Below are 12,962 nucleotides of genomic sequence, written 5' to 3'. Positions count from 1 at the left end.
TCTGTTCACAGCAACTCAGTCTTTGCCCTACCTTTCTACTCATAACGAATCCTACTCCAGTTAAAGTATTTTCTGCCGTTGCTGATATTACCCCGTACTCATTTGAGCAGCAATCCTTATCTTCTTAGCATTTCACTTCCTTTCTGTCAATGGAGAGATCGTTATGAATAATTTTTCTATTACAGGCGATAGGTCTTGTAGATAATCATCATGTGTAGTGAGTGCAGTCGTTTCTATTGCCTTCTGCGTCCTCATGCCGTAGATCATTGCTGATTCTTCCGCCTTTTAGGAGCAGTTTCCCAACCAAAGGGTAATAAACCACTTCCCTTCCGTTTGACAAAGCCATTGGCAGAATGGAGTGATTCTCTGAATCAGAAGTTGTTGGCTGCCATTGCTGATAATTTTTATTCAGAATTTAAATAGTGGCTGGGATCGAACCCACGGACTCAGTGTCTTTCAATCACTGTCTACATCACTACCACTAGAGCATGGGTCTTCTCTAAGTGTACACATGCTGTAATTGTTAGTTTATCTTTCTTCAGCCCATCTTGCAAGATGAGTCGAAAATTCCGTATAGCTTCAAGTGCTCCTACATTTCTTTGAGCCCGAACTGATCTTACTCCAGGTTGGCTTCTATCAGTTTTTTCATTCTTCTGTGAATAATTTGTATTGGCGTTTGCAACCACGAGTTACTATATTGATAGTTTGATTCAGGGTAACATTCACAGCTGTCGGCAGCCACTTTATTTGGTACTGCGATTATTACATTCTTCTCGATGTCTGGGAATATTTCACCTGTCTCATTTACCCTGCATACTTGATGGAACAGCTTCATTGCAGCTCGTTTGCCCAAGCATGATATAACACCATGAAATCGGCCAGTAATTTGTGACAACCCCATATTTCTCCCCAGTTGCGGCAGTGGCAGCCATGTTACGGCGGGTGTACAATGCACTGCGTAATGTGGATGAACCATCACGTTATATGGAGTTCAACATCCTGATGGTGCGGTTCATGGGCGTGCTGGTGAACCGTGGCATGCCTGGAGCGCTGTTGACATGGTTGCTACTCGCGCTGCTTCTCAGCCAGGGGCTGGCCGGTGTGCTCGACCTGTACGAAAACCACAGTGACATCGCTGACATCACTGCTAACCTGCCTGTCACCACCATTGTCTTCAGCTCTGCCTATCGCCTCTTCTTCTTCACCCTACACCGTGATCGCTACCAGGCCATCGTAGACACCGTTGGGGAGCGGTTTGTCGCCTCTTCCAGCAGCATCAACATGGCTCCCTGGCTACGACGCTCCAGGTTGGTGTGCCCAACGTCTGCTCATTGACTGTTTAATGTTTTGTTTCAGTTACAGGTTTGTAGAGAATGTATGTAGAACTGGATGACACTGTCATAATTAGAATACCTATAGGAATTTTAGCCAACATTTCAAGCAGCCATCGCTAGTCAGCACAGCAGTCGCCAAAAATTTCGAGACGGCGGTGGCAGGAAATTCAAAAATTCAAGATGGCGCTGGCAGTAAATTCGAAAATGCAAGATGGCAGTGGTGGAAATACAAAAGCTGCAAGACAGCCCAGTAGCTGAATTGTGCTAGTGCGAAATAAAAAATATCCAATATGGAAAAAGTAGCCCACTTGTGCTAGCAACCATTACGGATCCATGATCAAAAGAATCCAGATAGTCTGAATTTTGTGTCATGTTGAAAAGTATCTGAATAAAAAAAATATGTAAAGGGTGTATTAAAGGATTTCCACATGTTTAGCATTTATCAGAAATACATCAGCATCGTCTGGATTTCGTAAAATGTCACCATGTTCGAAAGTATCTGAACAACCTTGGGAAAGATGTTTCAATGTGTCTGAACAGTCTGAACTGTGTAAACTGGTGTAATGTTCAAATGTATCCAAACCACAGGAAATATTGATCAAACACACACACAGACACACACACACACACCCACACAATTGGTATGTCAATTGTCACAATGTTAATTCCACATCTAAAATGACTGTCATAATACATAAAGAGTATAACTCACAGTATTTCCACCTTTAATATGTGTGTCAATAAAAGCCGCCAACACACATAATGTTTATACCAAGCGTCATGAGATTATTACCAAATCTCAGCTGACCCCTAAAACATAACTCTGGACTCCTAAATTATGTGCCACAATGTCATTTTCACATCTGAATGGTCTGTAACATTTGTCAAAATACGTAAAGGGATTGGCATTCGAACTTAGGCCCATATGAGGCTATATTACTGGTAATACAAAGACAGAAATTTTATCATCTAACATTTTTAGATACTTTTCAGTAATGTTTTATCTTACTAAGCACTGTTTTAGGGAAAAAGATGGTAATGCATGATGTTCTACACTACAGAAATGTAATCGATGTTATTGAATGCCTAATACAGCTTTTTTATTAGTCTAAGTCTCAGGCCTACTTGAAGTTACACTGAAGCGCCAAAGAAACTGATACAGGCAGGCACATTCAAATACAGAGATATGTAAACAGGCAGAATTTGGCACTGCAGTCGGCACCGCCTATATGAGACAACAAGTGTCTGGCGCAGTAGTTAGATCGGCTACTGCTGCTACAATTGGACGCTATCAAGATTTAAGTGAGGTTGAACGTGGTGTTATACTCGGTGTATGAGCGATGGCACACAGCATCCCCAAGGGAGTGACTAAATGGGGATTTTCCCACATGACCATTCCACCAGTATACCGTGAATATTAGGAATCCGGTAAAACATTAAATCACTGACATCGCTGCAGCTGGAGAAAGATCCTGCAAGAATGGGACCAACGACGATTGAAGAGAATTGTTCAGTGTGACAGAAATTAAATCCTTCCGCAAATTGCTGCAGATTTCAATGCTGGGCCATCAATGAATGTCAGCGTGTGAACAATTCAACTAAACGTCATCAATATGGTCCTTCAGAACCGAAGACCCCCTCATGTATCCTTGATAACTGCATGACACAAAGCTTTACGTCTCACTTGGGCCCGTCAATACCGACATTGGACTGTTGTTGACTGGAAACGTGTTATCTGGTCATAAGATTCTTGTTTTAAATTGTATTGAGCGGACATATAGGGGTATGGAGACAACCTCATGAATCCGTGGACCCTGCATGTCAGCAGGAGACTGTTCAAACTGCTGGAGGTTCTGTAATGGTGTGGGGTGTGTGCAGTTGGAATGATATGGGACCCCTAAAACGTCTAGATACGACTCTTACAGGTGACACGTATGTAAGCGTCCTGTCTGATCACCTGTATCCATTCATATTCACTACTGGCCATTGAAATCGCTACACCAAGAAGAAATGCAGATGATAAACGGGTATTCAATGGACAAATATATTATACTAGAACTGACATTTGATTACATTTTCACGCAATTTGGGTGCATAGATCCTGAGAAATCAATACCCAGAACAACCACCTCTGGTCGTAATAACGGCCTTGATACGCCTGGGCATTGAGTCAAACAGAGCTTGGATGGCGTGTACAGGTACAGCTGTCCATGCAGCATCAACACGATACCGCAGTTCATTAAGAGTAGTGACTGGCATATTGTGATGAGCCAGTTGCTCGGCCACCATTGACCAGACTTTTCAATTGGTGAGAGATCTGGAGAATATGCTGTCCAGGGCAGCAGTCGAACATTTTCTGTATCCAGAAAGGCCCATACAGGACCTGCGACATGCGGTCATGCATTACACTGCTGAAATGTAGGGTTTCGCAGGGATTGATGAAGGGTAGAGCCATGGGTCGTAACACATCTGAAATGTAACGTCCACTGTTCAAGGTGCCATCAATGCGAACAAGAGGTGGCAGAGACGTGTAACCAATGGCACCCCATACCATCACGCCGGGTGATACACCAGTATGGCGATGACGAATACACGCTTCCAATGTGCGTTCACCACGATGTCGCCAAACACGGATACGACCATTATGATGCTGTAAACAGAACCTGGATTCATCCGAAAAAATGACGTTTTTCCATTCGTGCACCCAGGTTCGTCGTTGAGTACACCATCGCAGGCGCTCCTGTCTACGATGCAGCGTCAAGGGTAACCCCAGCCATGGTCTCCAAGCTGATAGTCAATACTGCTGCAAACGACGTCGAACTGTTCGTGCAGATGGTTGTTGTCTTGCAAACGTCCCCATCTGTTGACTCAGGGATCGAGAGTTGACTGCACGATCCATTATAGCCATGCGGATAATATGCCTGTTATCTCGACTGCTAGTGATACGAGGCCGTTGGGATCCAGCACGGCGTTCCGTATAACCCTCCTGAACCCACCGATTCCATATTCTGCTAACAGTCATTGGATTTCGACCAACGCGAGCAGCAATGTCGCGATACGATAAACCGCAATCGCGATAGGCTACAAATTCCGACCTTTATCAAAGTCGGAAACGTAATGGTACACATTTCTCCTTCTTACACGAGGCATCACAACAACGTTTCACCAGGCAAAGCCGGTCAACTGCTGTTTGTGTATGAGAAATCGCTTGGAAACGTTCATCATGTCAGGACGTTTTAGGTCTCGCCACCGGCGCCAACCTTGTGTGAATGCTCTGAAAAGCTAATCATTTGCATATCACAGCATCTTCTTCCTGTCGGTTAAATTTCGCGTCTGTAGCACGTCATCTTCGTGGTGTAGCAATAATAATGGCCAGTAGTATACATTGTGCATTCCGACGGACTTGAGCAATTCCAGCAGGATTATGCGATATCCCACACGTCCAGAATTGTTACAAAGTGGCTCCAGGAGCACTCTTCTGAGTTTAAACACTTCCGCTGGCCACCAAACTCCCCATACATGAACATTATTGAGCAGAACTGAAGAAGAATCAACGACTCGATGAAATGCCATCACAGAAGCTCACAGCAGAAGAAACTGCTTGACTGGCAAGGAAAGCGTTGCCTATAATATTCCGCGTTGCAAGGGGTGTGATTATGGCTGATCTGTTGGAGTGGGGATACACAGTAAATTGTGTCCAACACACCAGAATCCTCAAACAGGTTGAAGCATTCCTTCAGTGAGTTAGACCAACAAAAGCTGTAGTGGATGTTCTTCTTTTGCATTATAGTGCAAGACTACACACCAGACATCACACCACGGAACAGTTAGTGAAAATTGGATGGAAATTCTTGTCTGACCTGGTACCATCAGAGTTCCAGCTTTTCAGGCAGCTAAAAGAAGCTCGTCACTTGGAAGATGAGGAGGTCGTGAAAATATCTATGCACCAGTGGCATCAAAAGCAGGTGGCTGTATTTGTGAAAATGGATAGAGATTATACTGAAAAGTCATAAATTTATCTTCCGTGTTGTAGTTTTCAACCTATGTAGCTGTGTTTTAAATTTTTGGTCAATTAGAAAGGGAGGCATTACTTTTTAGCTGACCCTTGTATTTTGAACTATGGTGCCAAGGCTATCTAAACAATTTACCTGGGTCTAAAACGTATATCAAAAAATACATCAGCAGCAAACACGCACACACACACACACACACACACACACATGTTTTTTTCAAATGCCTCATTGCTATTACCATGTCTTCTATAATGCCTAAAACATGCCTGTGGACTCTCAAATTAAATGCCACAACGCCATTTCCCCATCTAAATTGTCAGTAATGTTTATCAAAATACACTCCTGGAAATGGAAAAAAGAACACATTGACACCGGTGTGTCAGACCCACCATACTTGCTCCGGACACTGCGAGAGGGCTGTACAAGCAATGATCACACGCACGGCACAGCGGACACACCAGGAACCGCGGTGTTGGCCGTCGAATGGCGCTAGCTGCGCAGCATTTGTGCACCGCCGCCGTCAGTGTCAGCCAGTTTGCCGTGGCATACGGAGCTCCATCGCAGTCTTTAACACTGGTAGCATGCCGCGACAGCGTGGACGTGAACCGTATGTGCAGCTGACGGACTTTGAGCGAGGGCATATAGTGGGCATGCGGGAGGCCGGGTGGACGTACCGCCGAATTGCTCAACACGTGGGGCGTGAGGTCTCCACAGTACATCGATGTTGTCGCCAGTGGTCGGCGGAAGGTGCACGTGCCCGTCGACCTGGGACCGGACCGCAGCGACGCACGGATACACGCCAAGACCGTAGGATCCTACGCAGTGCCGTAGGGGACCGCACCGCCACTTCCCAGCAAATTAGGGACACTGTTGCTCCTGGGGTATCGGCGAGGACCATTCGCAACCGTCTCCATGAAGCTGGGCTACGGTCCCGCACACCGTTAGGCCGTCTTCCGCTCACGCCCCAACATCGTGCAGCCCGCCTCCAGTGGTGTCGCGACAGGCGTGAATGGAGGGACGAATGGAGACGTGTCGTCTTCAGCGATGAGAGTCGCTTCTGCCTTGGTGCCAATGATGGTCGTATGCGTGTTTGGCGCCGTGCAGGTGAGCGCCACAATCAGGACTGCATACGACCGAGGCACACAGGGCCAACACCCGGCATCATGGTGTGGGGAGCGATCTCCTACACTGGCCGTACACCACTGGTGATCGTCGAGGGGACACTGAATAGTGCACGGTACATCCAAACCGTCATCGAACCCATCGTTCTACCATTCCTAGACCGGCAACGGAACTTGCTGTTCCAACAGGACAACGCACGTCCGCATGTATCCCGTGCCACCCAACGTGCTCTAGAAGGTGTAAGTCAACTACCCTGGCCAGCAAGATCTCCGGATCTGTCCCCCATTGAGCATGTTTGGGACTGGATGAAGCGTCGTCTCACGCGGTCTGCACGTCCAGCACGAACGCTGGTCCAACTGAGGCGCCAGGTGGAAATGGCATAGCAAGCCGTTCCACAGGACTACATCCAGCATCTATACGATCGTCTCCATGGGAGAATAGCAGCCTGCATTGCTGCGAAAGGTGGATATACACTGTACTAGTGCCGACATTGTGCATGCTCTGTTGCCTGTGTCTATGTGCCTGTGGTTCTGTCAGTGTGATCATGTGATGTATCTGACCCCAGGAATGTGTCAATAAAGTTTCCCCTTCCTGGGACAATGAATTCACGGTGTTCTTATTTCAATTTCCAGGAGTGTATGTAAAAATAGTGGTATTTTTATCTCAAGCCTACTTGAGGCTATGTTACTGGTGGTACAAAGATCAAACTGTCATAATATGATACAGATTTTTTCAGGTATTCTTCACTTCTCCAAGCACTAACTCTGGGAGCAGAAGGGGGGAGGGGAAGAAGTTAATGCATTACGCTTTACAGAAGAAAAATCTGCTCAATGATATGGACTGGCTAATGTAGCTTTCATATTCCTTTTTATTTTGGACTTACCTGTGCTAGCATACTTCTCTGCTGACAGATTTTCAAAAACCTTAGCAAAACTAACCATGCATATTTTTAATATGTAAGTCCAACTTCATGATGTGGCAAATGTGAAACGTAAACACAAGACAACATGGTCAAAGGCTATGATGGACAAGGTGCCATACAGAAAGGAAAGTTCTATATTTATAAAATGTGATCTTTTCACCAAATTATATATCAAATACATATGGATTTCAAGAACAAAATATACATAGGTTACTTATCATAATATGCCAATATAATTACAGACATCTGATTACACATGAAAATTTTATCTTTGCACTAAAATAAAATTGTCTATATTATTTATTGAAATACATAAATATTTGAAATACATAACACTTGTGGAATAGTTGTCATAACTTAATTGTCCTAACAGATTTTTAAAAATCTATATATGACTTGCATATTGGCACTATTGATGTAATTTACAGGTTAAGCAACACTTCCAAATGCACTGAGTTTTATTTTCATACAACAAGCCTATTGTAAGGAAATCAAAAATGCCCTATGTTATATATTATGGTACATACATATTTATTCTATAACATTACATAACACTCATGGCGCTATCGCTGATCTAACTTACATCTTGAAATGCACTTGCCAGTGTTGATAGTTTGATTATTGTATACCATTTTAAATAAAGAAAAGAGCTGCATTTATAATTTATCAAAACTCAAATGGCACCACTCACCTAACTTAGGGGCTAAAGTACATATGATTAAGACTGACTTATGCTGTCACACAGAGGAAACTACTAGACATTTCGATGAACTAACACGTTGAGCAGTAGTAATTCATATTCATGTAGGTAAGAAACAAACTTTCAATTAATTTTCAAAGACAGCTAAACATTATAGCGACTCCATTTCAGAGTATTAACTTTAAGCTGCAGTAATACAGCTGTCCAGTAGAAAATTTTTGTCACCTTCTGGTGATAATAGTAATTTTTTCTATCGCAAAGTGGAGATTGCATGAAACTTTGCCCAAAACATGAACATATTACTGCAAAATTGTATTAAATCGCCTCATACAATGTCAGCTGCAAGATCATGAATAGTATTCTGAATTGGATGTAAGTATCATACATAACTGTAGCAAACTGCTCTATATGGCATGATATTAGAGCCAAATTGTAACAAATCACTCATTGTTACAACAAAATTGTAACAAACTGCTGTACAAATCGATTTGTTACAGCAAAATAGTAACAAATTGGTACTTCTACAAAACTTTAGTCATATTCTGCTGATAATTCTAACTTACATTATTCCACAATGGAAACTACAATGCCAAGCAGGCAAGGCAGTGATAGCTGACACAAACAAATAGCCATCCAGAGTTTAAATAGTAGACTGACACCACAAGTTGACAGTGTACATAACTCGACAGTGGTAGCCACCTACTGAATCTTAAAACTATGTTGTAACACTAGAAACTAACAGTGTATGTTCCAAAACTTTCCAGTGGCTGTCAGCTAATGGATCTCTGATAGTATTCTAACACCAGAAGCTGATAGTTTAGGTACCACAACTTGGCAGTGGGTGTCAGCTATTTGATCTTAAAACTGTGTTGTAACACCATCCTATCATTATATGTGCCATAGCGTATCTATGGGTGTCACCTACTGAAGTACAAATGGAATTTTCAGATAATCACCATGTTTCAACAAAGTTGTAAGAAGTCACCCATGTTACAGAAAAATTGTAACATACTGTCACATGCATAATGTATTTGCCATCTTTTGCTAATAATTCGAACTTATGCTATCACAGTGGAGATTACATGACACTCTATCCCATACATCATCTTTTTACAGTAAAATGGTAACAAATCTTCCCTTGCATCACCATGTTATCGCAAAAATTGTAACACATTAACACATACATTGCTATGGTACAGTAAATTACCAGTAAATATACCATATTGTAGCAAAATTGTCACACATTGCCCCATTTATCAACATGTTACAACAGATCTCCAACAGAGTCCCCAGTACACCACAAGTGGTTGTCAGCTGCTGGGTCTCAGATAGTATTCTAACAGAAGAAGCTGACAGGCTGCATGTGCCATAACCTGACAGTGGGTGTCATCTGTTGGATCCCAAATAATAGCCCAAGCATTAAGGAATACCTAACAAATCGTTCTATATACCATCATTGCTACACAAAACTTCAACAAATTAGTTACATACATCACCGTTGTTGCACATAATTGTAACAACTTACCCCACACTTTGCTACACAAGCAGTTTGAGACTTGTTGTAACAAGTTATGTCTACCTGTAACAGGCATATGCAGTTAGTGAGCAAACTGAGACATGTCCATACCAGAAAATCAAGACCTTTTACATAAGAAGCAAAACAATTAGGTCCATGGCATCATGTTACAAGCTGTGTCACCTTTATTATGTCATCTTTATGACATCACATGTGCACTGTCCTTTTCTCCATCACATGATAATCAGCACATTATTTTACCAGTCATTAAAATAATTAACCAATCAGATTGTAGCTGCCATTTTGTATTGCAATGTTGCGTGGTCATGGTCAGTGACCTGCACATGATGTCACTACTACGTCACAGCAAATGGGGTGTGACAAGTGACCACACCTGTGATATCATCAATTTGACAAACTATTTTACTTGTTGTAACATGTCTTGACTTACTGGTGTCGGCAAGTCTATAGTGGCTGACTAATCACTTTTGCTTGTGGGAATAAGTTGCAACTGGCCAGAGCAAGTCTCTTTTTTCTTAGGTGGAAATGCATGGATCAGCTGTACAATTTTGCTGTAACATTTCGATGCAAGGGGAAATTTTTGTCAAAATTTTGCCATAACAGGGGTAATTAATTCACAAATTAGCTGTACCATAGCAATGTATGTGGTACTTCATTACAATTTTTGCTGTAAATGGTGATGAGTGGTGCAATTCGTTTCATTTTCAGTAACTTGACGGTTTAAGGTACCATTTGATACAAATCTGGCATAACATGACAATGTATGGGACGATTTGTTACACTTTTGCTATGAGGAGAAAAATATGTTACAGTATTTCTGTAGAATAACACCGCATTGGGTAAATTTTTGCAATTTTCCTACAACAACACAATTTTTCTGTAAAATACCAGTATATGATGCAGATTGTTACAATTTTGGTGCAACAAGGAAAACTTGCTATAATTTTATGTATCAGTAGTAATGTATGGGGGAGTAAATTACTTAATTTTGCTGTAACATGGCAATGTATATGGTAGTTCCTTAAAATTTTGCAGTAATATTTAAATGTATGAGGCATTATGTTACAAGTTTGCTGTAACATGAAGATATAAGGGGCAATTGTGTATAATATTTCTGGAAAACAATGATTATAGTAGTTATTGTTACAATTTTTGTTAAATGCTGATGTGCAGGCGAAGTGTCATGTAGTATCCACTGTGCATCAGCATTTTAGCATTATCAGAAGATGTCAAACATTTGGAACAGAGGGCAATTTGTTACAATTTTGGTACTATATAGTGATGCATGGAAAATTCTGTTACAATTTTTTGGTAACATAACACGATTTGTTACAATTTTGCTGTAACATGGTGATGTAGTGAGTCATTTGTTGCAAATTTGTTTGATGCTCATATGTAACCAAGATTACCATTTGCAATCCCGTAGTTCACACTAATAATCAAGTTATCACACGCACACCCATCTGCTTCTGGTGTTATAGTACAATTTTAATATCCAGTAGCTGTAACCCATTGTCAAGTTATGGCATATAAACTGTCAGCTTATTGTGTCAGAATGCTAAGTCAGTTCTGAATGGCTCTTTTTTGTGTCAACTCTTACTCCTTGGTCTGTTTAGCATTGTTCTTTCTACTGTATGTTAGCATGACTACCATTGTCAGTGAAATACGACAAACATTTTGAACATGGGAAAATTTGTTACACTTTTTCTGTATCATAGCCATATGCGCAGCATTTTGTTACAATGTCGCTGTAACATGCTGAACCACCTCAAAGATGTTTAAAGAGGGGACAGTTAATATTTCTGGTCTTTAAATAATTGTCGACATGATGCTCTCGGCTGTGCAGAGCACATGTTGCGAATGAGTCTCCCTGCACTAGCTGCTTGCAACATTGAAATTTTTAATTTTATTTGAAATATTTATTGTATTAGATCTAAGGCAGTGTTCATTTAAACAAATAGTTTGTATGTTTTTTCATTCTGAGAGAAGAATTTCTAACCCATCAAGTTTGTAGCTTAGGCTGCTGGAAGTTTTATAATTTAAGCCATTTATATTTCAGTGAACCAAATAGATATAGAAGGGGTCAGTGAAGTGAAGTGGAAGGAAGAAATGGATTTCTGGTCAGATGAGTATCGGGTAATATCAACAGCAGCAGAAAATGGTATAACAGGTGTAGGATTCGTTATGAATAGGACGGTAGGGCTGAGGGTGTGTTACTGTGAACAGTTCAGTGACCGGTTTGTTCTAATCAGAATCGACAGCAGATCAACACCGACAACGATAGTTCAGGTATACATGCCGACGTCGCAAGCTGAAGATGAACAGATAGAGAAAGTGTATGAGGATATTGAAAGGGTAATGCAGTATGTAAAGGAGGACGAAAATCTAATAGTCATGGGCGACTGGAATGCAGTTGTAGGGGAAGGAGTAGAAGAAAAGGTACAGGAGAGTATGGCCTTGGGACAAGGAATGAAAGAGGAGAAAGACTAATTGAGTTCTGTAATAAGTTTCAGCTAGTAATAGCGAATACCATGTTCGAGAATCACAAGAGGAGGAGGTATACTTGGAAAAGGCCAGGAGATATGGGAAGATTTCAATTAAATTACATCATGGTCGGACAGAGATTCCGAAATCAGATACTGGATTGTAAGGCGTACCCAGGAGCAGATATAGACTCAGATCACAATATAGTAGTGATGAAGAGTAGGCTGAAGTTCAAGACATTAGTCAGGAAGAATCAATACGCAAAGAAGTGGGATACGGAAGTACTAAGGAATGACGAGATACGTTTGAAGTTCTCTAACGCTATAGATACAGCAGTAAGGAATAGCGAAGTAGGCAGTACAGTTGAAGAGGAATGGACATCTCTAAAAAGGGCCATCACAGAAGTTGGGAAGGAAAACATAGGTACAAAGAAGGTAGCTGCGAAGAAACCATGGGTAACAGAAGAAATACTTCAGTTGATTGATGAAAGGAGGAAGCACAAACATGTTCCGGGAAAATCAGGAATACAGAAATACAAGTCGCTGAGGAATGAAATAAACAGTAAGTGCAGGGAAGCTAAGACGAAATGGCTGCAGGAAAAATGTGAAGACATCGAAAAAGATATGATTGTCGGAAGGACAGACTCAGCATACAGGAAAGTCAAAACAACCTTTGGTGACATTCAAAGCAACGGTGGTAACATTAAGCGTGCAACGGGAATTCCACTGTTAAATGCAGAGGAGACAGCAGATAGGTGGAAAGAATACATTGAAAGCCTCTATGAGGGTGAAGATTTGTCTGATGTGATAGAAGAAGAAACAGGAGTCGATTTAGAAGAGATAGGGGATCC

At 41.7% G+C, this 12,962-nt stretch overlaps 1 protein-coding gene across 1 annotated transcript in view; it reads left to right on the top strand.

Moving 5' to 3' along the window:
- The window catches only part of LOC126198597 (odorant receptor coreceptor-like), a 247,733-nt gene that overhangs the window by 42,361 nt on the left and 192,410 nt on the right, over positions 1-12,962 (top strand). The window contains exon 2 of the mRNA XM_049935048.1: positions 914-1,307. Coding sequence (XP_049791005.1) covers positions 931-1,307 — 377 coding nt within the window. The 5' untranslated portion in view covers positions 914-930. The remainder of the gene's footprint in view (positions 1-913; positions 1,308-12,962) is intronic.

The sequence above is a fragment of the Schistocerca nitens genome, chromosome 8 (assembly GCF_023898315.1).
Source record: "Schistocerca nitens isolate TAMUIC-IGC-003100 chromosome 8, iqSchNite1.1, whole genome shotgun sequence".
Taxonomy (NCBI): Eukaryota; Metazoa; Arthropoda; class Insecta; order Orthoptera; family Acrididae; genus Schistocerca; species Schistocerca nitens.
The sequence above is the reverse complement of the archived record's forward strand: the minus strand, read 5'-3'. Positions and strand labels throughout refer to the sequence as shown.